This window comes from Artemia sp. Qi Xiang Cuo, chromosome 5 (assembly GCF_049724085.1).
Source record: "Artemia sp. Qi Xiang Cuo chromosome 5, ASM4972408v1, whole genome shotgun sequence".
NCBI lineage: Eukaryota > Metazoa > Arthropoda > Branchiopoda > Anostraca > Artemiidae > Artemia > Artemia sp. Qi Xiang Cuo.
The window spans coordinates 344,274-370,284 of NC_142798.1; the positions used below are offsets into that span (position 1 = coordinate 344,274).

A 26,011-nucleotide genomic window follows, 5' to 3' on the forward strand; every position below is an offset into this window, starting at 1 on the left:
ATTGTGATCATTGTTATAAAACCACTAAAAAAGTTAAACATTTGTATTTTTCATGATAAAGTAATGACATGGTTCTTTCAAATACGAATTATGGGTATGAGTAAAAGAAAGGGTGGATGTTCGAGACTAGACCTGGGACAAAAACATAAGTTAATTTAAATATTTCTGAGTTTCTTGGAATGGGACCAAAAGAAAAGCTTAAAACAGGTTGAGATGGAGGAGGAGTGTTCACCTGCGTTTCTATCTCAGGCAGTTTAAAGCTACAATGTATTTCAAATAGAAATTGTAATGTTTAAGTGATTTATTATACGTCCTTTTCCTTAACTACAAAACCTGACCACATTATTATATGTTCAATCGAGGTCTTCCAGAGCGCGAAAACGCTTTCTTGGATTTTCATCATCACTACTGCTCGAGTACTGAGAATCGGGTGAAGTTGTCACATTATTTCTGTAATGGGTCCGGACTTTCCTAGAAATAATGGAGCATATGAAATTTGATGTGTTTGATGCGAAAGAAAAGAGAGAGCGAGAGAGAGAGAGAGAGAGGAGTGAGAGAAAGAGAGACAGCCTTCAAAAATATGTTTCTTTCAATTAGGATTATAAATTGCTTCCGTTACTGGTGAAAGAAATTAAAGATTATGATTATTTCGCAAAAACGGCATAACAAAAACAGAGGACTTTTTATGGCCATAATTGAAACATATTGATGTCTCTATAAAGAGAAAGCCATTCTTAAGTATCATATTCAAAGACCTTGTATTAAGTAGAGACCTTAAATCAAATACACTGAGAAACACGAGATGATTTACATTTCTCAGGGGCAGAATGAAAATAATTGGCTATTTAACAACCAATGAAAACTAAAAAAAATGATGATGCGCTATTCATTTGAGCTTTGTCTTTCCATGTGCTTGAATCATGGTCTAAGCAAAGAAGATTTTGCATTAGATTTGATGGAACATTCTGGAAGTAATGAAAGATAAACATGGTGTGCGTGTAACTGAACCCTCGTGCATCTAACCCCAGATGCCACTAAACCCCCGTGCAACGCGACCCTCGCGTAACTCAACCCTCGTGCAACTGAACCCTCGTTCAACAAAACCCCCGTGCAAATATACATCATATAACTGAACCCCCGCTTAACTCAACCCTCCAAACAAAAAGCGGGTCATCCCCGAATGGGGTAGGAGGATGTCGTAGGGAAAGGTTTAAGGGATATGGGAACTTCTCGTGAGGGTATAAAGAAAGAGGTTTTGAATAGATTGAGGCGGAGGAGGAGCATGCGTAGCTATGTTGACCTTGGTATGTTGGATCAGGAGGTTTGGTGCTGCAGTGAATTGTTAGTAGAAGTAATTATGTAACTCAGCCTCTATTTAAATCAAGTCCTGTTCAACTCAAATCAACCCAGGGCCTAAAAATAAGTTTAAACTAGCGCGGACTAGAAGCTAAAAGGTTGCTTCTCACTTTATTCGCAGTTTTTAACACATATTACCCATTCGGATAACCCTAGAGCCTTTCCTAATTGAAAGAGATTTTCAGGAATGGGTCTATCTCGAAAATCATGGCCCGATAAAGTGTTTTTCTTTTGGTTTTATTGCAAAATATTAATTTTTATTACTTTTCCACTCCACTTATTTTTCCATTACTTTTCCACTCCACTTATTTGTAAAATATTTAGGCAATTATCTCGTGAATAAAGTTCATAAGAGAAAAACTCGTATTATATTATTCAAAAAGTAGTGACAAAAGTTGTTAAGAACTTGAGATTAGTCTCTCGGGGACTGAGGTTTGGGCTGATGTTCAGGGCTACGGCCTTTAATTGGCTTTTATAGGTGCGTATCAAATATCAGTTTCACATATGTACCAATTTTCTGTAAATCTTAATCGTTCCAACTGGCAAAATTTTGTTATTATTTGTTTTGCAACACCACAAGACACACACTCTATCAACCTCACTCGTTTTGACAGGTCCTAAACTGTAGATGTTAGTTTGGGTCTCAACTGTGGGTAATGAAATGAATCAGCCTGGTTGAGCCCATGCCATGACCTGATCTGGGCAGTGCAAAGCAAAAGTTGGCCTATATTTAAATACATACACATAAAAAAAAAACGATTCTCCATAGACACTAGGATTGCCAAAAAAAAAAAAAAAAAAAAAAAAAAAAAAAAAAAAAAAAAAAAAAACAACCAGGAATGAGGACAGTACCATCGTTTGCAGATGAGACCGTAGATGTCAGTACTGTAAATACAGAAGAATTACTCACAATGTCAATGATAGGTTATACTCTTGGTTGAGGTAAAGAGGCTTAAACTATTCTGGGTAGTCGAATTTTGCCCCTTCCTTTTGATCTCTTTGATTTTCACCTTTCAATTCAAGAAATTCCGAAACGATATAGAATTTTGAGACGGGTTTCTTCTTCTAAGCACTTCTTCAGGAGTTTTTATTGAATAAATCCTCTCGGTTAAGCGCCACGTAAAGTTTGCTTGTAAAACTATATTTTGCAACCTTTGTGCGAGAGAAAATTTAGGTATTTCTCCTTCTTTCTCTCCAACACCTTCTTTTTGCATTAGTGTTCGGTTTGAGACATTTTCTTCCGTTAATCAGCTTGTAAGGGCTCTACAAAATAGGACTTTCGGTTTTTTAATTGGCCTACAGTCCCAGGATTCGGTGCGAGCACATACGAGCATGTAAAAATACTATCAGCTTCCATACCATGAGAGCTTCATACAGTTCTGTTAGTTTTTAGGCTACAACACGGCATACACCTTACACATTTTTAAGTTTAAAAAACCCAAGACTTACGGTTAACGATTAAAACACTTGGCCCCACATAGAGTTTATTTCTCCACTGGAGCTTTCAGCCCGATTGACGTGTTCTGTGCATCATAGAGGGAGGGGGTATTAGAAGTTGAGACCATTTTGACTAAAATGTAAAAACTATTAGTGATATTTTCCTATTTAAATCGTAATTAAATGTTATTTAGTAAATATGATTATAAATTATAGTTTTTTTGTGGTTTTTCATATTCGTAAATAAAGATGTTCCTTTGGAGGGTGATCGTTATTATAAATTTGACGATAATGTTTAGATGTGTGATTTGACTATTTTTATATAATTTGTATCATATTATTATAATATATATATATATATATATATATATATATATATATATATATACTACTACTACTACTACTACTAACAACTCATCGCAGCACCAAGCCGCCTGAGGCCAACACAGCTCATCATATATATATATATATATATATATATATATATATATATATATATATATATATATATATATATATATATATATATATATATATATATATTTGAGAATCTTTTCCTCATCTGTCATCAAAATAAACCTTCTACTTCAACAATCACCATTCAAGCTTTCTATTTTAGGTCATTCTAGTTTTTTTTTTAAATAAAAACCGCGTTGCACCTTTCGATTATTTATCTTTGCGCTAAAAGTGTGATTTGCCTTATTTATACATTTATTTGTAAGAGTTATTATTTAGTTTTCAGTTATTTGCTATAAGATTTTTCTTGATGTTATTTACCCTTTAAGAAGGAAGTGCAAGTTTTTTGACTGGATGTGTTATCAGAGTCATTAATGATGATGCGGAAAAGATGAAAAATTACTACAGTTATTGGAGAAATCGATTTCTGCTGCAGACTTGTCTACGTTGCACCAGTAAGTTTTAATTCTAACCACTCACCCCTTCAAACAGTTTTTTTTACTTTTCGGAGTGGCCGTTAAACTGGAGTTGTTTTGTTTAGAATTATAAACAAATAAAACTCTATTAAAATAATAAGGTACAAATAACTCACTTAAAGATTAATCCTTCGCTCTGGATTGCTGTAAGCACAGACTCAAACGACCGTAAAAATCGTCTGGCATTTTCAGTTGTAAAGCACATTGGAGGTGTAATCACGAGAACATTGTGATCTGGGCCTTGTGATATAAGAAGAATCTTTTCAGCTTTCATTCTAAATAAGAAATACAAAAAAAAATTGATTATTAAACATCTTATGGTTTAAATAGAAAGGAAATTTCAATATTAACCTGCAAAGGTTTAACAAATGGTATTATCTGTATAGAAAAAATTAGGTAGCCTAATAAGATTACACAGGTAAGGAATCTTTTATCCAAATATCCGCCTAACCTAATTTGTGGACACGTTTAAGATGATAGGATGCGCTTGTGCTGACTATTTGAAGAGAATGTCGTTGAAATTTTGGAGTGGACTCATTCAGATGGAAATTGAAAGTTCTAGTGCTCTTTTAAAAAAATCAAAAGTGATCGGAGGGTAACCAGCACTCTCCCACGCCCCTCTTTACTGCTCTCCCCCCAAAAAACGCCCGATTAAAATTCTGAGATAGCCATTTTGATAAAGACTACTGAAAGGTCCAATAACTGTTCCTCTGGGAATAAAATGAATCTCCACAGCTCCTGGGACAAAGGCTGTAGTTCATACTATTTCTCATTATTTATATGTAGGATTTGTTGTAGAGAAATAGGGGCATGTCTAATTCTGGATCTCCGAAAGAGCTAAGGGTAATAAGGTTAAGCTTTTAGGAATATTGAGGAGAGTGTATAAGTAAATCAAAACACACAATGTGCACGAAAGTTGTCAAAAGGGCATATCAGAAACGAACCAAAAAGCACTATGTTCATACTACTTCAACTGCTACTACTACCACTATTGCAACTATCACGACTACCACTACTACTAAGGCCAATGATATTAAGATGAAACTATCAGAGAATATCGAAGGGGGTATCGAACAAAATCAAAACACATAATGTGCATGCAAGTTGTCAGAAGGGTGTATCAGCAATATCTCAGGAAAGGCCTGGAGTATTAAGTTTAAATTTTTCCAAGATGTTGAGGGGGAGGCTGAACCAATCAGAAGGCACTATGTGCATACTACCACTACTACTACTACTGCTTCTTCAACTAATGCTGAGGTTAAAAAGATTAAACTTTCAGGGAATGTTGAGGGTGATATTGATCAACATCAAAACAAAATATGTGCATGCAGGTTGTCAAAAAGGTTCATCAGCAATATCTAAGGAACGGCTTAGGGTGTTAATTTGAAACTTTCACGGCATGTCGAGGCGGACGGTGAACTAACCAAAAGGAACTATGCGCGTACTATTACTGATGCTACTACTACTATGTCTAAGGATATTAAGGTGAAACTTTCAGGGAATGTTGAGGGGGATAATGGACTAACCAAAAGGAAATATGTGAATACTGCTACTACTACTACTGAGGCTAAGGTTACGATGATGAAATTTTTAGGGCCCGTTGAGGGGGATGTTGAGCTACATCAAAACATAATCTGTGAAAATGACTGATAAGAGCAGGGTAATCAAATGAAAAATGGTTAAAACAAATACCATCACTATCAAGAACACTAGATCGTTTCACTTTTTCAGCGCAGACAGGATATCAGCCGAAGACACGGACAGAACATCAGATTGTCGAAAAAAACTATGGTAAAATCTAAACTTTACAACAAATATTTCTTGGAGGGACCTATTAGCAGCACTAAAAACTGAACTGTAATAATTAGAAACTTTCACGGCATGTCGAGGCGGACGGTGAACTAACCAAAAGGAACTATGCGCGTACTATTACTGATGCTACTACTACTATGTCTAAGGATATTAAGGTGAAACTTTCAGGGAATGTTTAGGGGGATAATGGACTAACCAAAAGGAAATATGTGAATACTGCTACTACTACTACTGAGGCTAAGGTTAAAATGATGAAATTTTTAGGGCCCGTTGAGGGGGATGTAGAGCTACATCAAAACATAATCTGTGAAAATGACTGATAAGAGTAGGGTAATCAAATGAAAAATGGTTAAAACAAATACCATCACTATCAAGAACACTAGATCCTTTCACTTTTTCAGCGCAGACAGGATATCAGCCGAAGACACGGACAGAACATCAGATTGTCGAAAAATACTATGGTAAAATCTAAACTTTACAAAAAATATTTTTTGGAGGGACCTATTAGCAGCACTAAAAACTGAACTGTAATAATTAGAAAAATCAAATAACTCCAAACTTGAATGAATCACTGTTACGCATTTTCACTATTAATTACATTCCTCCAAGAGGCTTTATTACTTGGTCAACCCCGCGGATTCAAACGAGCACGGTGCAAACTGCTTCTATAATCACACTTAGTTTTCTGTTTAATTTTAAAAACGGGTCCAGAAAAAGGACGGTCACATGCGATCCAAAGGCGTAACCGAAACTTCGCTGAAGATTTGATACGTTTTACGTCAAGATCAATATTCCATAAGGGTCTTATGGTACCCAAACGAATTCTCTCAACAGGCACAGTAGCGTCGGTATCAGCTTTCAAACAAGCAGACAAATGGTACTAATAAGAGTTTAATTCAAAACAACTGACTAATTGAAGATTACCCCTAATTGATGGCACCCTAATTGAAGATAACAATGCATTGAGAGTAGTGATATATAAAGGAGATCAATATGTTTCCAGTTATACTTATTAAACCACTTAGGATTGGATTGATGAGGACGCGCAGAGGAGGTCGCACCTTAGAATCAGAGGGTCATCCTCAATTTTCCCTTCATTGATGCTGAAGTTAGATCCGATCGATGACGCACTTGATGTAATTACGTGATCTAGGTTAGACTTGGATCCACCTCTATTATGAATATTTGTGAAAGATTGGTTTTTACTGCGATATGATAACCACTGGGTAGAGATTCTAACAGAAGAGTCAATCTATCCAAATCATGAAGGATGTCACAATTCATATCACCAGTTTATATCTAACTAAGATTCTTAGGATGGAGGTTTTCCAGGAACGATTTGAGTCTAGAGCAACATTTGGCGAATGCAGTCAGAGATGCGATATTGTGACGATCGCAGGGAAAGTATAAATTAATAAGGACAAAATTTGCACACTGAATCATCGGAGTATTATCGTTGGAATGAAATAAAGATGGTATTAACACACGACGGCTGAAAATCGCTAGACCACCAGATGGACCACTTTTTGTTCTACGAGCGAACAAATTGAGGGAGGAAGATCGCTTAAGCCTAGAAATATTGACCTTCATAAAAAGTGTTCTTGCAGAAAACTAATATCATGAGATAACAGATCGCCAAGCAGGAGGTCTTTATCCCCAATAACGTTTATGTTTAAACACACAAAGCTCGCTTGCGTTGGGTGAATTGTTTTGAGGCACTAGACACAGTTTTCCTTAGCAATTCGCATCTAAGGCTGTATGACACATGATCTTTACCAAAATTTGCACATTTTGGCAAAGAGTTACATGGATTATCATGGATGTTTTCATGGGGATCGGTAAATCTGAAGCACTTCATTTCGGTGGGCTTAACAGGGCAACTAGCAATCAAGAGAGCAGCAGATTGCCATCGAAGACAATGCCCTGGGAATATCTCTGTAAATACGAACACGAGATATCTCATATTCAAGACGAAAACCAGAAGTAATCGCAGAATCAAGGGCAGCAAAATCAAGGAACTCTAACCAAAACGTAAGTGAAAATCCAATTTGAATAGCTTTAACAAGGGATTGCAGATTCAAGGTCTTCCCTCCAGAACCTATCGAGAATATCTTTAACAACACCGAGTGCTTTCCGGTCAATAACCTTTGCTAGGATACTGGGTAGGCATGACGAGGCCCCAGCGGCAAGTGATATGGCTGAAGTTTTGACACGAGTAAAGACAAAAAAGCGCGAACAATCATGAGCGGGCTTCACCGAAAGGATTTAATTATGGCCAGCGAGCAAATGAAGCTTATCTTTGCATAAAATACGGTCACTAAGATCAGGTGGCGGATTCTTAAGAACCACGGCAAATGACGGTTTCACACTATTCGTATTAGCAATATTTGGTTCACTATGTCTGGGAAACGATGCATCTGGTCATGAGACACAAGTCAGGAGCTTCAAGTGGTCAAGGCAAATGCTTACATTGACGGTAAGAGCGGGAAATGCAAAAGATGGAGTGACAGGAACTTCAGATGGTGATTTAATAGCAAAGGTCGGTACAGTAATGTTCTCTGCACCGACCGAATAAAACATATATCACCAGAAACGAAACTTGACTTAGCATTTGCTCCTTGTCGTCGTGGCATCACCTCAGAGGGGAAGAAAATTCTTATAAACCAGTTTCTTAGCCTCAATAAAATCCTCAAATGCGAAATATTCGGCCGTATGTCAAACACCTGTACTGCTGTCGTGTCCGCTGTCAATACTACTGTACTGAACAAAATTCAGACTAATCCACTGTTGATCATCTGGCATTTCCATATCAATAACAATCAACAATAGCATAGAGGTTGACACAGAGACAAAAAACCTACAAAGCAGGGGAAGCGTTGGTAGCCACTCACCTAACACCCGCAGTGTAAGGGAGGTCCCCCTCGGCAGGTAAACCGGTAAGCGGTGAAAAAGGCACCCCTTTTCTGCCTGCTTATTAAGAAAGTGTATCAAATAATGTGACTCAGATGATGATAATGCAAAACATTAATTTACTGCCGTAACCCATAAATAATCCACAAGTCGTGATCACTCACAAGTTTATATAGAATTATCTAATAAATTTCAGTTGCAAGCTCAAAAGTATTTTAATTGTAATATATTCTAAACAGGTGTACAGTTTATCCGGCTTAAATTTACTTATTTGTTATCTGGTCAAAAACCAAGAGAGAATAGAAAAAAGAAGAATAGAGCATAGAATAGAACAGAGAATAGAATAAGTAGAAAACAGAAACGAAAAGAAAAACTCAACATACCAAACATATTAGCATTGTATTTCATCAGTCCTAAAAGCTCCTGAATTCCCAATATTTTCTCTATATGACATGGTGCCAGGGGCATTAATGCTCTGTAAAATAGAAATTTTGGATAACCTTTTTTGTTCAATAGATTCTTTGGCATGAATTTCGAAAATATAATTGTTTTGCTCGCAGGCTTGGCAGATTCTTAGACTAGAATTTGGCGAGCCAGATGCAATTACGATTAAAAATGAAAATAGTTTATTGTAAAAAAGTATTAATATCTTATTATTAATAAGATTGTAGTAATGTGTTAATAAGATTAGATTACATATTAATAATTTATTAACAAATTATTAACATATTACTTTAATTCTTTGGCAGTGTCAAATCATTTCTGGTCCCTTAGTCAGATAAAATTCTGAAAGTCCTGCTCAAAATTCACTATAGATAATTTGTCAAAAGGAAATACTCAACCTATTTTGATGTAAGCTTTGTATTTATAAAGCTTTCCCAAAACAAAAAACTACATAACATGCCTGTTAATATACCTGTCTTTTATTTCATTAGTCGTGAAAGGGTCAGGATTCCCACTATTATGTCCAACAATTTCAACGCCAAGGCATAGTCCTGACCCACGAATTGATCCAATGCAAGGATATCTGGCCTTTAAATTAACAAGTCCTTCTTTGAGAATGTAGCCGACCATTGTACAAGATGACTGCATTTGTTCGTTTTGTATCACCTCTAATACTGCTAAACCCATGCTACAGGCCACTGGATTACCACCATACTGAAAGGAAATTTCACAATAAGTTAAATAATAGTTCAAATAGGGATAAAATCCTTTTAATAGACAGTCCTCCCACTTCAAGTATACAAACATATTCATCGGGTTCCATCCTTGCTTTTTTTACCCTAGATGCCGATTTGTCAAACTTTAGACCTATGGGCACACGTCCTGACTGATTCGCAAATGCTCAATAGATTTATTGTGTCCACTCTTAATATCAACCATTAGGTTGGTTGGTCAAAAAATGTACAGCTGATAGGTCAGATACGTTATCCCTCTTATAGCATCAAGTGTAAAAAACTAAACGAAATTTCGAAATTTCCTGGCTGACTCACCAACTCATTCATTGTTACCCTTGATGAAAATTTTCTTCTTGAGTTTTCTCTTGAGTTGCCACGATGTCCCTGCAAATTGTGTGGTTTGTGGATTTTGAAGGAAGGGAAATTTGACCCATTGATTTTGGAGGGGAGGGTAAAGAATATGCAGACAAAATTGTCCAGTATGCCAACAAATGCGGACAAATAAGCAAAAATAAAACGCCAAAGACACCAAATATGTAAAGGAAATTTGGAATTTTGGAGCATGGAGTCCCTCTTTGGAGATAGGTGAATATTTGAAGTACCAGGCTGTATCATTGGCAGCGTAATAGCTGGCTTAGTAAAGAGCGAAGTGGGCAAAAATGTGAGTTTTTTGGTTCTTACCAAGGCACTTTGTATAGAATAAGTTGATTTTTCGTAGAAACTTCGAAAGGAGCTCATTTGATTGTAAACTGAAATTGCTAGTGCCCTTTTTAAGAGTCAAAAGTGATTGCAAGGCGGGAGGTATCAAGCCCCCCCCCTTGACTGAATGATGCTGCCTTATATTTTATATTTTTGTTTTGATATGTTTCAGGACGAACCTACTGTATAAATTCCTTTATAGTGATTGCGGAAAAAAATATGTGTGTTTTTTACGCGGTATAAAAATATATTGTCCCAAAAATGTGTATATAGAGCTTATTCTTGAAAAAAAAAACTCAAATTCTATCAGCAATGTAGCGAGATGGGATATACCCTCCTGTCAATAGACAGGAGGGTAACAATCTTTATTTCCAAATATGATATAACAATTATTGACTCGAGCAAAAATACTTTTCCGTTAGCCTCCCCCTCTCGGACTGGTACAGTGAGCTCCCCAGGAATGATCCAAAAAAGGGGAAAAAACTAAAACTTACAGTTGAAACAAAGTCTCCAATACTATCAGCAATGTCACGAGTTGTAATAACAGCAGCCAGGGGGTAGCCATTTCCTAACTGTTTTCCAATAGTTATAATATCCGGTAATACACCGTGTTGCTGAAAAAGTATAAAAAAGATGCAATTAGTTGCCATTCGACTTTCTAACAATTCGTAGCATATAAAATAATTCTATTTTCTAACCAATATTCTATTTATCTAGTTTCTAAGCAAATATTCTACTTTAAGATAAACTGCGTTCAGAGAAGGAAACTAAAAAACAAAAAACAAAATGAATAGAACACTAGTTTAAATATCCTAGAAAACGTTTTATCAGAAGTTAGCAATTTTGGAACACTTAAAATAACAATTTTAAATTAAAATTGCACCAAATTAATAAAACGCAGAAATTGAACTATTCAAATTCGATACCAGTAGACCGTACATTTTTGGCACATACGCAATGGTATATGTTTAGGTTTAAAAACCAAGACTAGATAGGGGGAGGAGGAGGGAATAGCTTTCTACCTGAGCAAAAAAGGTATTTCTTTCAAAAAAGTTTTTCTTTACCAAAAAAAAAAAAAAAAAAGAAAAAAAAATCAGACACACAGTATTTAAAGAAGCAAATTTGCCATTTTTGGGTATTCCTTTTGTCGGAAAGAGAAAGAGAATCCAACAACTAGCAAAATAGAAAGTCGTTGGTTCTCTACAGACCCCAAGCTCCTTTACCTATTTGCTCTTCTCCACCTGTAAACACTTGATTTCAAAGAAGCACTCGTTTGACAGTTGAACAAAAAAAAAGAGATTTTAATGGTCGTTCGCTCACACAATTACACACACACAAACGTGCACACACATTCTTTTTACATACAAATTTGATCAAGTTAATGTTTCTGATTTCTGTGGTCATCCATTCCACGAACAGACTAGGCAACATCAACACAAGTTACAAACAATCAGTACAATTCTATGTCTCGCCAGTCTGCCATTTCTATTATAAAAAAAAATCAAACAAAGTTAAGAGGAAATTTAAATCTCAAGAGAAATTACTCCACATAAGAGACAGAAGGACTTAGCAACCTCTAATTTCCTCCACATAAGAGACAGAAGGACTTAGCAACCTCTCATTTCCTCCACATAAGAGACATAAGGACTTAGCAACCTCTCGTTTCCTCCAAAATATCACTATGAAATTACTTAAGCTAGAAATTACCAAGTGCTGATAGTGTGGTAAACGAGTTTCTTAAATATGGTGGCTCTGAGGTTAGAAATAAGTTACTGAAGACTATAAATATGATTTTTTAAAAAGGGGAATTACCTAGCGATTTTAGGAAAACCTTAATTAAGCCACTTATATAAGAAAGGTGATAAGAATGAGTGTGGTAATTATCGAGGCATTAGTCTGGTCTCTGTAGGTAGCAAATCACTTAGTAATATGTTAATTTTTAGACTGAAAAATGATGTAGACAAAGTTTTAAGAGAAGAACAGTATGATTTTAAATAAGGTAGAGGATGTGTCTACCAAATTTTCACTCTTAGTTTAATAATTGAGAAGTATCTGAGTTATCAAACATCTTTGGTCTTTACTTTCATATATTATGGGCAAGCGTTCGATTCTGTTGATAGAAGAGCTTTAGCAAAGGTCTCATCCTTATATGGTATACCAGACAAATACATTAAAATGATTAGTGCTGTGTATGAGAATAACACGGCTGCGGTTAAGGTAGGAAATGAAGTTAGTAGCTGGTTTCGTATTAAATCAGAAGTTAAGCAGGCCTGTGTTCTATCCCCCTTTGTATGGACCATTTTGATGGACTTTGTCTTAAGGAGCACAGGAAAGGCAATGAGAGACCACGGAATCAAATGGCGAGAAAAAACTCTCCTGGGCTTAGATTATGCTGATGATTTAAGAATTCTAGACGAAAATGTGAGGAAAAATGAAAGAACTTTTAGAGGTTTTGCGAGTTCAGGGTGCTAGAATAGGTTTGAAAATTAATGTTAAGAAGACTAAGTCACTAAGGCTAGGAATAAGTGAAGATGAAAAGGTGGAGTTGGTTAACGAAAAAATTGATCAGGAGCAGCTTCACTTATTTTGGTATTATTATTAGTAAAAACGGTGGGAGCAGTGAAGATGTTAAAAGTGAAATAGCGAAGGCCCAGGGTGTTTTTTTCACAGTTAAAAAAAGTTTGGAAGGAAAGGAAGATAAGTCTAAAAACCAAGATTATAATATTAGAAGTTACAGTGATGACAGCGGTTAAATATGGCTCTGAAGCATGGGCGCTCCGAAAAGCGGATGAAGATTTGCTAGATGTTTCCCAAAGTAATTGCCTATGGATGGTTTTGGGTATCCGGCTGACTGACCGACTTTGTAACAGTAGGCTCTGCGAAAAGCGTGGATCAATCCCGCTTTCTAGGGCTATAATGAGAGAAAGGTCGAAAAGGCAAGGGCACGTCCTGTAGATGAAGGATGACAGATTGCCGAAGATTGTCCTTTTCGGCCAACCGTCTAAGGCTAAACGGAATGCAGGTCGTCCTCGTTTGGGGTGGGAGGATGTCATAAAGAAAGATTTAAAGGAAATGGGAACTTCTGTGGAGGGTGTAAAGAGGAAGGCTGTGAATAGACTGGGATGAAGGAGGAGCGTGCGTAGCTGTGTTGGGCTCGGGCGGCTTGGTGCTCCGGTGAGTTGTTAGTAGTAGTAGTTGAAAAATACTCTTGTTTCAAAATATATGCTGTTGCCGTTCTCCAGTGATATCACTGGTACTCCAGTGATAAGACCTGTGTTTACTCAGGTTAATTTCTTCTCCTTCAGTTTTAAATTCGTTCTTATTCAGTAGTTTTTACACTAGTCTCCAACAGCTTTAATTAAGATTTAAATGTAGCAAATTCAATACAACTTTTATTTATAAAAATACCGTCATTAAAATATTTTTGAGATAATGAAGGAATTTTAGCCGAATAATAAACATCTTAGACAACAGTATTTTACACGCAGCTTTTCTGTTTTACAGAAATATAGTTAAAGATCTATATTGTTATAAGCCCGAGCAATGGTACTGGGAAATTAAAGAGATATGCAAAAAACCCTTCTGAAATTAATTTTCATCTCATATAAGATTGTCAACGACCTAAACTTGTATCTCGCTTTTATTGTACAAAGTCTCCGTCCTTTCACTATACCAGATTCAACTATTTATCCCATTACCTCCGTCCCCTTAATTTCTTCCTCTCATGTTATAAATAAAATCCAAAAGCTTAAAAAATCAAGCACTTGCCACTTGGACATCCTAATTGATTTAGTTACAGCCTTTTGAGACAAAATTGCTGAATCTTTAGCAAATGTTTTCAACCAAATTACAAGATTTGGTGATTACAAGGTTGCTCGAAACATGGCTTAATAACACCTGTCCCAAAGAAATCTATTAATATGAGTTTTCACCAACGTACGCCCTATTACACTTACTCAAGTTTTTTCAAGACATTATCAAGATTTCCTTGGCCACTGGCTTAAACTTAAAATTATTCTACGCATTTAACGTCTGATGGTAATTTGGTAATTTAAGCAAAACTTCCACCACCCATTACATGGTGCACTTGGTACATATCCTCTTAAATAATTTGTATCGAACGTTTGACTAAATATTGTATTAGTTGACTTCCAAAAAGTTTTTGACTTGGTTCACCACAACAACCTGATTGGCTTATTAACGGATAGCTTTAAACTTGACCCTCTCTTAGTAAATACTGTGATATCGTTCCTCTCAGATGGATTGTAAGAGGTTAAATACAAAAAATATATTCTCTGACCCCCTCCCTATTTACTGTGGAATTCCTCAAGGAACCTTATTGGGACCACTTTTATTTCTAGTAATGGTAAATGAAATTGGTAAGGAGTTCTTTCAAAGATGGAAAATCTTTGATGGAAAGTAAATCAAATAATACTTCTTGAAATCTCCTCCGTTTTTCTAGACCCTATCTCACCCGAAATCCTAGTGAAAGAAGAGAAAATTGTTCATGTCACAATTTCTTACAATCCTGATTATATGATAGATAGCTAAAAAAGAAGGTAAAGACTGAAGGACATAGATAAAAAAAGAAGGTAAAGAAAGAAGGACATAGGTAAAAAAGAAGGTGAAGAATACGGAACTGGACTTTACAGTCCCTACCGGCGGTACTAATTTCTGTTTCATGCCCCTTCAGCCCGGAAATTTAAAGGGGGTTGGGTACCAAACATCCTTTGCTTTAGTACACCCTTCCTGTTTACCTTCCGCAAATTTCTTTAGGCACCCATTTAGAGCTGGGTTGATTCTGACTGAGCCTACAGAATCCCGCCACTGACCCCCGTTCCAAACCAAATAACCAGCGATACCAGGACTCGAACCCTTGTCCCCATGGACAAAGGATTTCATGCCTGGCGTGCCAACCACTCGGCTAGGTATATGTTTCAAATATTGTTTAACAAACAAACTCATCACTATCCTTGTTTAACTTTCTGAATAAATTTAATAGCCCAAAGATGCATGTCCTCCGTGTATTCTTATCCTTTGTCAGGCCGTTATTGGAATACACAATAACGAATTGGAATATGCATGTCTTGTCTGCTTTCACAACTTTCAATCGGACTTAGCAACAAAAGTAAGTCGGTCCAAAAGCATTGGCTCAGGATCATTTACAAAGAGAGTAAAACCTCTTACTCCTTCCCCTTTGAAGCTGCACGCATTACCACCGTAAAAGAAAGAAGGCATAAAATTTACTTGCATTTTGCTTGGTCCGCCCCTTCCAATCCCCGAACTGAGGACACTTTCTCCGGATTTCACTAACTCACTAGACCCCTATTCCCCCGCTTAGCCTCCTCCATAATCTCAACTTACTCGGATCCATGCTGTTTCCAAGAAGTTTCGAAAACGTTACATCCCTTTCATTTTGGAGCTCCTTATTAGTTCCATATAAAGGTCCTGAAGCAAGCCAAAAAAACTTCTTCGTCTCTTTTTTAGTTGATGATGCATTGTCATAATAACTGTTCTCCCTCTTTCTGTTGCCGTTTTTATTTTTACCCATTTATGATGCTTCCCTGGCTCTAGCTTTTTTTTCAATTTTTACGCTCTGTTTTTTAATCTAGACGCTCCTACAAACCTTTTTTTATTTGTCAATATTCGTGAATGTTTCTCTTATTCTCAATAGTTCTGACTTGTATTACGCTTTTGATTCCAAATGTTTTGATTTTTACATTATTTGACTTGGAATGCGAATTCGGCTATTTTTTTTTAGCTTGTTATAGTCCTTTGTCAAGAAAGCATCATCTTATAAATAGTATCTTTTGTCTCTCCCCTCCTCCTCTTTCGTTTTTTGCCATTAATTGTATAAAGTTCATTGAATGTTATAGTTTAATAATTTGTATTAATTTTTTATTGATTATTTCTATATTTGATAGATTTCTTGTTTGATTAATTTTAATATTTGTCTTGTTTTTTTTTTTTTTTTTTTTTTTTTTTTACTTTGACATGTGAAGCGAATTCGGCTCTATTAGAGATTGTGATAGTCTTTTGCAAATTAATATTACTTTATCTTACATTTGGACTTACCTGAAATGCCCAAAAATGTTCTCCCATTCGTCCCAATCCTGTCTGGACTTCATCAGCAATACATACGCCACCTGCCTCCCGGACTGCCCTTAAATAAGACGAATATGTACACTCTATAAATTATACTGATATTTAAATATTAATACAGATATGTAGATATTTATTCAGATACTATAAACGGGCAATAATAAATAATAAAAGTGTAGGCCTATACATTCTCATATACCTCCAGCGAAGATCTATGGCCGGCGGGCATTTCTGGAGAGAGAAAAGGCGGGCATTTATTAAAATCGAATTTGGACTTAGGCAACTAATCTCGTTTTTGCTGAGCTTTCATTAAATTCATTTAATTTTCTTAAGAGTGAAGTGCAGCCCTAAAACTTTCTAAGCACTAGAAAAAAAACGAGCATAATTTTGAAAATTACTATTATTTTGAAAATAAAGATTTGAATTTACTGAATCCAATGTGGAATCAAAAGTTAAACGAAAGAATTTTGATCCAAGTTTGTATGACTTGGCCTTGAAAGTCTCCATAAAACACCATTCCTAGCTAAGAGCCAATTGTGATCACAAAAGTTTTCTAACTAAAGATGAAAGTATGAAGTGTCATGATGTTGAGACGTCCTTGAATAACAGTAAAATATGTCATGAATATCCTATAGTTTCGTTTTTATTCTTAAAAAAAAAATCCATTTTTACGGGTAGCAGGAAAAAAAATTTTTTTTTTACTTTTGGATATGGCATGGCTCTGTTTCCAGTGTTTAAAAATATTTTTATTTTAATATTTTTAATCTCTGGTTAACTTCTATGAAGGAAGATTAATCCTTTCCTACTTCATCCTTTTGATCCATACTTTACACCAACAAATCTTACTTGTAAAACTTCAAATCAAGACGACGCCTATCTCTCCTTCAAACAGATATTAGCAACAGTACCAGCAGTATATAATGACTGGAAAAGTAAAAAAAAAATTCTGTCTGAATATTCGATCCTCTAAAAAGAAAAAGTTAACAAAAGCGTTTAAACAACACCCTGACATGCTACAACAAGATGGCAGTTTGTAACAACACACTCACTCATAGAGGACTTCGAAAACGTATTGGAACGAATAAGCAAAAAAGGGACTTTTTAGTGTCTCTTCAATAATTGATAGGTCTAAAAAATATGACACTAACGCCGTTTCGCGGCGGTCACGGTTTCATCTCCCTTGGCACGACTATACGATGCGTCAAATTCATGGAATTCTCCATGCGCAGCTGGTCAAACGCTTTTCCCCGCGAGTTCAACAATATCCACAATATTTTTGGTCTAAAAGGCACAGAAATCATAAAATGATTGAAAATAGATATTACCAAAATTTTAAGATTTTTTATCTGCAACTAGAAATATAAAACTTTTTAAGTAATAATTCGAAAAAAACAGTATTTTCCATGTTATTGGACACTTGTGTAACTCGAATCCACGCACTACACCCTGCAGCTGTGTCCCAGCTGACAGTGTATCCAGACGAATATGGCAGTCCGAATATTTAGTCATTCAATATTAATCCTCCAGATACATACTAACTTTCCACTACACTTGCACCAAACACAAAAATTGTGCGCACCAAATGATTCAGCAAATCTGAATTTATCTCCATTTCCTGATGCCACTCCTCTGCAGTATTGCAACCTGTTGCACGAAAATCAGCCCCTAGTCTAGCTAGTCACTTGTTCTTGGCTGCGCTAAAACTACTACGAACATTCAATGTAATATATGATATCTTAAGGCGAGATTGCATAATACACATTACCTTGCAGCACACCCTGCAGAAGTGATCGCACGTTTTCCGTACAGATTCGGCAATATTCCCAATATTTCTGATTTTAAACACATTATAATCACATAATTATTTATAAAAAGACATGTTCAGAGCCTTGTTTTTGTTACCTGAGATTGGAAATAATAAAGTCGGATTTTGAACACGTAATCGTTAGGAAAAATGCGTTGTTTTCCATAATCGAAGCAGAACACATTCCTTAATAGATCTTTCCCAAAATTCTCGATTTGCCCACCGTTTTCAAGAAGAATCATAAATCGGTGTGAGAATGAGCTTGAGCTAAGGAAAACACGGGAAATTTCAACTGATATCGGATTATACATAAACTGAATGTAATGAAATAAATTAATCATTTTTTAAGATTAGTAGTCATATTATTGAATTGCAGGCAGCCTGATATTATTTTCAAATCTCACAGAACAACGAAATATGATTCTTCTTAAAAAATAATATAAATTACAGGACATACGAGAAATTTTGAAAAGGTCTATTAATAGGAAATTATAAACCGCAAAAGTGCAAACCCAGTGTTTCTCATGAACGGAGTAAAAATCAACATTAATAAGGCTTTGGTTTGAAAATATAGGGGAAGTGTCCTTTTAAGACACTAAAGTGTCTAGTTGTTACCCAAGGCAAAAAAGTACTAAACTGTTTATAGGTTTGGCACTGAGTGAAACTAATTCTATTTTTGACAATTTGAAAATATCAATATAAATTTCAAAACAAATAGGCTACTATGTGCAGGGCTTCCACTTCTAGGGGAAAATCCCTATTTTAGGGGAAAATCACTTCTTTTAGGGACACTTATTTTGAATCTAGGGATTCAGGGGAATCTGGGGTAAATTAAGGGTTCTTAGGGATATTCAGGGAAAGTTAGATTTTTTAAAGTGAAGGCTGAAATATTCTCATAGATTGCATATGGCTCAGTCTTCTTGAGAATTCTTTTCTCGCAACTCTGTCTTATGTCGTGAAAATCAGCACAAAATTTCAAAAACAGCTAAAAGTGCGAAATGACAGTAATTACTCATTAGTTATTTAGTATTTTAGGTAGCCTAGTAATTATATTATTTTTTAGCGCTGTCTTAAATTCGTGTTAACTGCTAACTTAAGGGAGCTTCGTTTAGGCTATGAAGCAATTGTAGAATAGGAGCTTGCACCCTAGGTACTTACCATAAGGGATTCTTTCAATCTGGTGGTGATCTCTTTCTCCTCTGTTCATCTGCAAATCCGCAGGGGACTGTCCAAATAGAGCTCCAGCTGCCTTTGTATAAAACAGCCCATGTAATTCATTTACTGGTGACCTGAGGGGGGGGGGGGGTGAGCAATGTTTGACTAATAAAGTCGTTGGTTCTTTATACTCTAAGCAACAAATATTGTCATTTATCTTTATACAGAAACTACTATAAAGTCAAACAAAAGACAATATTATGTTTCCTTTAAACATGGAGAATGATATAAAGTCTTCTGTATGACTTTTTAGACATCAAATTATTATAGAGGAGTATGAATAAAATTATACAGAAGACTTTTTGGTTTTCTCATTTCATATATGATCCACTAAAATGTCATACAGAAAAAATTATATTGGCGTACCCTACTGATACATAGAGAAAACAACAAAAAGTCATACAGATGGCTTTTTATAGCCTAGGCCTACATGATTTCCTATATAGAGCAGCCTAAATAGAGTCATACAGATGAATTTTTAATATATCGTTCTACTATAAAGCATAATGATTAAAGTCATGCGGATGACTTTTTATGTCTCCTGCTATTATAGAGCAAACATAAATAAAGTCATACAGATGACTTTTTAATATAGCCTATCATTCTACTATAAAGCATTATGAATAAAGTCATACAGATGACTTTTTATGTATCCTGCTATTATAGAGCAAACATAAATAAAGTCATACAGATGGTTTTTTATACCTCATACTGTTATAGAGCAAACATGAATGAATTCCTACATATGACTTTTTATGCTTTTCTTTTATAGAGCAAACTTCAATAAATTCATACAGATGACTTTTTATACCTCCTGCTAGTACATAGAGAAAACAAGAAAAAGTCATACAGATGGCTTTTTAAAGCATAGGCCTACATGATTTCATTTATAGACTAGCCTAAATTAAGTCATACAGATGACTTTTTAATATATCATTCTACTATAAAGCATTATGAATAAAGTCATACAGATGACTTTTTATGTCTCCTGCTAGTATAGAGCAAACATAAATAAAGTCATACAGTTAACTTTTTAATATATCATTCTACTATAAAGCATTATGAACAAAGTCATACAGATGACTTTTTACGTATCCTGCTATTATAGAGCAAACATAAATAAAGTCATACAGATGGCTTTTTATACCTCATACTGTTATAGGGGAAACATGAATGAAGTCCTACATATGACTTTTTATGTTTTTCGTTTATAGAGCAAACTTCAATAAAGTTATACAGATGACTTTTTATACCTCCTGCTAGTACATAGAGAAAACAAGAAAAAGTCATACAGATGGCTTTTTTAAAGCATAGGCCTACATGATTTCATTTATAGAGTAGCCTAAATTAAGTCATACAGATGACTTTTTAATATGTCATTCTACTATAAAGTATTATGAATAAAGTCATACAGATGACTTTTTATATCTCCTGCTAGTATAGAGCAAACATAAATAAATTCATACAGATAACTTTTTAATATATCATTCTACTATAAAGCATTATGAATAAAGTCATACAGATGACTTTTTTATGTCTCCTGCTATTATAGAGCAAACATAAATAAAGTCATACAGTTGACTTTTTAATATATCATTCTACTATAAAGCATTATGAATAAAGTCATACAGATGACTTTTTACACCTCCTGCTATTATAGAGCAAACAGAAATAAAGTCTTACAAATGACTTTTTGTTGTTTTCTCTATGTATCAGTGGGGTAATATAATTTCTTCTGTATGAAACTTTAGTGGATCATATATTAAATAAGATAAACTAATTGTCTTCTGTGAAACTTTATTAGTACTTCTCAACAATAATTTGATTTCTAAAGAGTTATTCAGAAGACTTTATATCATTCTTTATCATTTATCAAGAAATAGAAATATATAATTACAAACATAAAAGGTATAAAAAGTCCTTCGTAAAGCATAGCATTTTTTAAATATGTAATCTAACCTAGGTACCTTTTAACCCCCTAAACCCCCCAAAACAACAGTTTAAATATTGTCAACACATTGGAAACCACGCTAAGCATTAATTACTGCATAACAGTGTCTTTAATTAACCCATACAAAATGGATTTTCTGTTGTATCTCCAGTTTGATATATATAAAAGACTGCATTTAACATAAAAATACCAAGGTATCTGTAGGACTTGTTCATGTTTGCTATATAATAGTACAAGGTATAAAATGTTATCTGCATTAGTTTATTCATGTTTGCTCTATAATACTATAATATAGGCTATAAAAAGTCATCTGTATGACTTTATTCATGTTTTATCAACTATAGTGAGATATATAAAAAGTAATCTGTATGTCTTTATTTTTGCTGGATCTATAATAGCATGAGGTATAAAAAGTCATTTGTATGAGTTTATTTATGTTTGCTCTATAAAAGAATGAGGCATAAAGTCATCTGTATAACTTTTTATCATTCTACATAATAGGAGAAAGCATGATATTGTCTTCTGTTTGACTTTATACTGCATTCTATATAAGAGTAAATGACAATTTTCTATTGCTCAGATATAAAGAAAAATTTTTCTATATTGTCATATGTAGGTAGCCCTGAGTGGGGTCTTGCATTGACCTGAGCTGGACCGGAGTGGGGTCACCAGTAAATATGTTCCATGATGAGCTGTTTTTTACCAAGGCAGCAGGTGCTCTATTTGGATGGTCCCCTGCGGATTTGCACATGACCATGGGAAAAAGAGGTCACCAGCAGATTGAAAGTATCCTGAGTGGCCTGAGTGGACCTATGCTATAATTGTCTTAAAACTGTGGAAATAAATCTGGTCTTTAATCTATAAAACAGTGGGGATCACAGAATTTTGTCTGCAAAAAGTCAGAGTTTACACCAACATCAGTATGTGTTACCTGTGATATCTGTCTCAAAGATTATTAACATTAGCACCAAAGTGGATGTTGATACAGGCAGGATACAGGGAGGTGACCTAGGTTGATGGGTGAAAGGACAACAACTGTAATTTTTCGATGCTAAAATTTTCTTTCAGTGTTATAAATTCCCTTCTATGATTGTACACTCAAGTTAGAGCACATCTGACATCTTTAGGAGTAAAAAAGAAAAAGTAATTCTGCTCCAAAAAATGGATATTATTATTGATTTTGTGACTACAGTAATTTTAAACAGGTCAGAAGGGCTTCAATTTAATTAGGAAATAAGAAAATATGATTTAAACCATGAAAATACAATTTTCAACTTGATAAATGGCAGGCAGTGATGTTTCGTCCTGACACAAAATGGAACTCTTGATTGCTTAGCTCAAAAACCAAGGCAGGAAATGACATACCAATAGATAGACCTGGACTCCAGCTATGTTCTGATCACAGAACCAAGTACACAAAACATTTACGGAAGTTGATTATTTTTTTTCTTCCTTTTTTCTTCTCTTTTCTTCCTTTTTTTCTTTTTTCCTTATTTTTAATCTAATAAAAATAAAACAATAATATTTAGTCTAGTCTTTTGTTCATGTCCACTGCCTGCCACTTGCCATCTGGAATCAAGTAAAATCTACTGTTTTGCCTCGGACTGCAGCAATGTGAAAGTACCAAATTAAAGTATTTTGTTAAGCTAGGTTTAGAGAAAAACTTCTTTTGTGTTGTTTTTACTTGGGTTGGTCCCTCCTAGGTTAGAGGACATCAAAGCAAAGCTCTTCTAGTGAAGAATTGGGTCACAAATTTCTTTTTCCATTTAAAGTGGCATTCCATATCTGAAGATTATCATTTATCAAGCTAGGCATACTTTGTTTTGATTTTGCAGACTTTTGCAATGCAACCATTGCAAACTTTCGGTCCTCCATACTGCAAACCCAAATTATACGTAAGGTAATTTAAGTTAATTGAGGATATGTACGTTAAGGCCCATGAGCATAGTTTAGCATGATCTAGTTATTTTTTATCCTTGTACAAGTAATTATAGAAATAGACTGGTTTTGATCACTACTAAAATACTTTTTTCTTGGGATTATTGACATGCAAAGTTCGTCTGAAAGCCAGTGTACTGACTCAGAGGAAAATAATCTTCAAATTGTGTCTATTCCTGAAAAACGAATGGATGATGAAGATGATGATGTTCCCGAAGTTCACCTCCTGGCCACTCCCCCCCAAAAAAAGCAGGGTTCAGGTCAGAATTCCCAAAAGAAAACATATGAGCAAAAGTTTGTTGACAAGTGGCTTCAGTTACCAATGTTCAAAAACTGGATAGATAAAAGAGTGTCAAATAAGTCAAAGAAGAAGACTTATGCACCATACTGTAAGTTCTGTTTGAAGTATGTGTATTGTGGGAAATCAGAGTTGACCAAGCATGTTCTGACCAAGCAGCACATAAAAGCAAGCAATGAAATTGAGACAAAGTCTGGCAGTGGCATCATTGAAAAACTTCTGGCTATAGGCAGTCATTCCAAATAAATTGAACAGCGTATCTGCATATTTTTGGTGGAATATAATCTGCCGTTACGTCTTGCAAACAGCTTGATCCTTCTCCTAAGAAAATTATTTCCAAAAGACCAGGCTCTGGCAAGGGTCACTTTGGGTAAACAGAGAGCTGCAAATATTTTGTGACATAATTTTTTGTTGGTGCTGCAGAACCATTTTGTTGAATTGCTCAAAACCACTTTTTTCTCTGTGATAATTGACGAAACCACTGATCGTACTGTTGATAAGCAGCTAGCTATCATTGTAGTATTTTTTAGCAAGAAAGATCTAAAACTTCATGTTGAAGTATTGGACAGGGTTAAGTGTAATGATGGATCGGCTGAGGGTCTGACTAACCGCATCAAACAAGTCATTGAAAAAAACTCGATTCCCTGGCAAAATATTGTTGGATTTTGTGCAGATACAACTAACGTCATGTTTGGAGCCAACAGATCTGCTTCACCACCTATGAAAACCATGGTGCCCCAAATCTTCAATATAAAATTCTCATGCTATCTTATTCAATCATGCTTATCCTATGCATGCTTTTCACTTCCCAATACACTAGAAGACTCGGCGTGAAATATCTATGCCCAATTTTCCAGAAGCACTTCCAGGCAAGATAAGTATGCCGAATTTCAGGAATTCTTTCGATGCGATGCACACCGAATTCTTGCTCCGGGACAGACCCGTCGGTTATCCCTTCAGGCCTGCGTAAAGAGGCTTATTGAGCAACGGGTTACTCTTATTCAGTATTTCGTGGAAACCACGTTTGACGACCCAACTGCAACAAATGACCTTATCTTGTCGACATTACAAAGCAAGTTGACAAAGCCATACCTTGAATTCATGGACTACTCTCTTGGCCTCTCCAACGAATTCAATACCGTTTTTCAATCCAAGCTCCCCCTTCTCCACTCCCTAAAGGCAAGTGTCAGCAAACTTGTGAATGATGTTGCGTCTAACTTCATGAAACTTGACTATATTCGCAGTGTTGGTTCGTTTACCGAACTGAATCCTTACCTTTCAAGTGAGTACCTGCCTTTAAACCAGACATGTGGGAATAGCTGCAACCGACTCCATGCAAGAACTCGAAGATGCTCAAGAGCCAAGTGATAACATTGATCTCTTTTACCAGTCGTATCGAAAATACTATATTGTCCTAATCAAGCAGATCAAAGACCAGTTCAAGTTTGAAGATAAAATTTATGACATTTTGGCTTTAGTTGAACCAAGGAATGCAAGAAATTTGAAGCCAAAATCTCTAAGGCCACTATTTGTAAGATTTCCTATTCTAACAGAAAAGGGTTCCCTCCAAAAAACGGATGTAGAATGGAGGTCACAAGCAATGACTGATGTCACTGAACTTCATTTGGGAGATGCCCAAGTTGAAGACCTGTCAGGTGAGCAGTACTGGAAGAAGATACTTGGTCTGAAGACTCGTAGTGGCGAAATCAGGCACCCGGAACTGCGGAAGTGCATATCGCTGATCTTCTCGTTACCTTTTAGCAACGTTCCAGCTGAGAGTTTGTTCAGCCTGCTAAAATTGATCAAAAAAGACATCCGAAATAGTCTCGATAATGTCACCCTAGTCTCACTTATTCGAGTCAATTATTGGTTGAAAAACGAAGATAAAACTTCATCAACTGTCAGCATACCGAAAGCTGTCGCTGGCTTCAAGACAAAGACAAACAGTACGTGCGATGAAGTGCTGGAGATGACACCTATTTGAAGTGTAAAAGATGTTATATGTTATCATTATCTGAAGTAAAAAATAACAATTAGATGCTGCACTGTTTGTTTCGTGTAAATTCGTTGGAAATCTAGTGCAAAATATCCTTTTTTTTTTCTAGGGAAAAATAGGGAGAAATTAGACCTAAACACGAGGAATTTTAGGGAAAATTGGTATGAAAATAGGGAAAATTGAAATCGAAAAGGGGAAGCCCTGACTATGTGTTTCCAACGAACAAGTGTTTCTAAAATCTTATCTAGCATTCTCCAATCAACACCTTAATTCCTTATTTATATGAGGTTTCAACCTGATTTTTGTTTACTTCAAAGCACAGAACGTCCTCTAAGAGCTTACGCGCCACTGCCATTTTTTTGACGGGGTAGCTATCCTTAGGT

General features: G+C 35.5%; 1 protein-coding gene across 1 annotated transcript in view; it reads right to left on the bottom strand.

Moving 5' to 3' along the window:
* Positions 1 to 289: 289 nt before the first annotated feature.
* The window catches only part of LOC148951694 (alanine--glyoxylate aminotransferase 2-like), a 61,711-nt gene continuing 35,989 nt past the window's right edge, over positions 290 to 26,011 (bottom strand). Inside the window, exons 3-7 of the mRNA XM_089088647.1 lie at positions 16,400 to 16,487; positions 10,819 to 10,938; positions 9,364 to 9,605; positions 3,842 to 4,000; positions 290 to 471 (exon numbers count right to left, since the gene is read on the bottom strand). Of these exons, the coding sequence (XP_088944773.1) occupies positions 354 to 471; positions 3,842 to 4,000; positions 9,364 to 9,605; positions 10,819 to 10,938; positions 16,400 to 16,487 (727 nt within the window). The 3' untranslated portion in view covers positions 290 to 353. The remainder of the gene's footprint in view (positions 472 to 3,841; positions 4,001 to 9,363; positions 9,606 to 10,818; positions 10,939 to 16,399; positions 16,488 to 26,011) is intronic.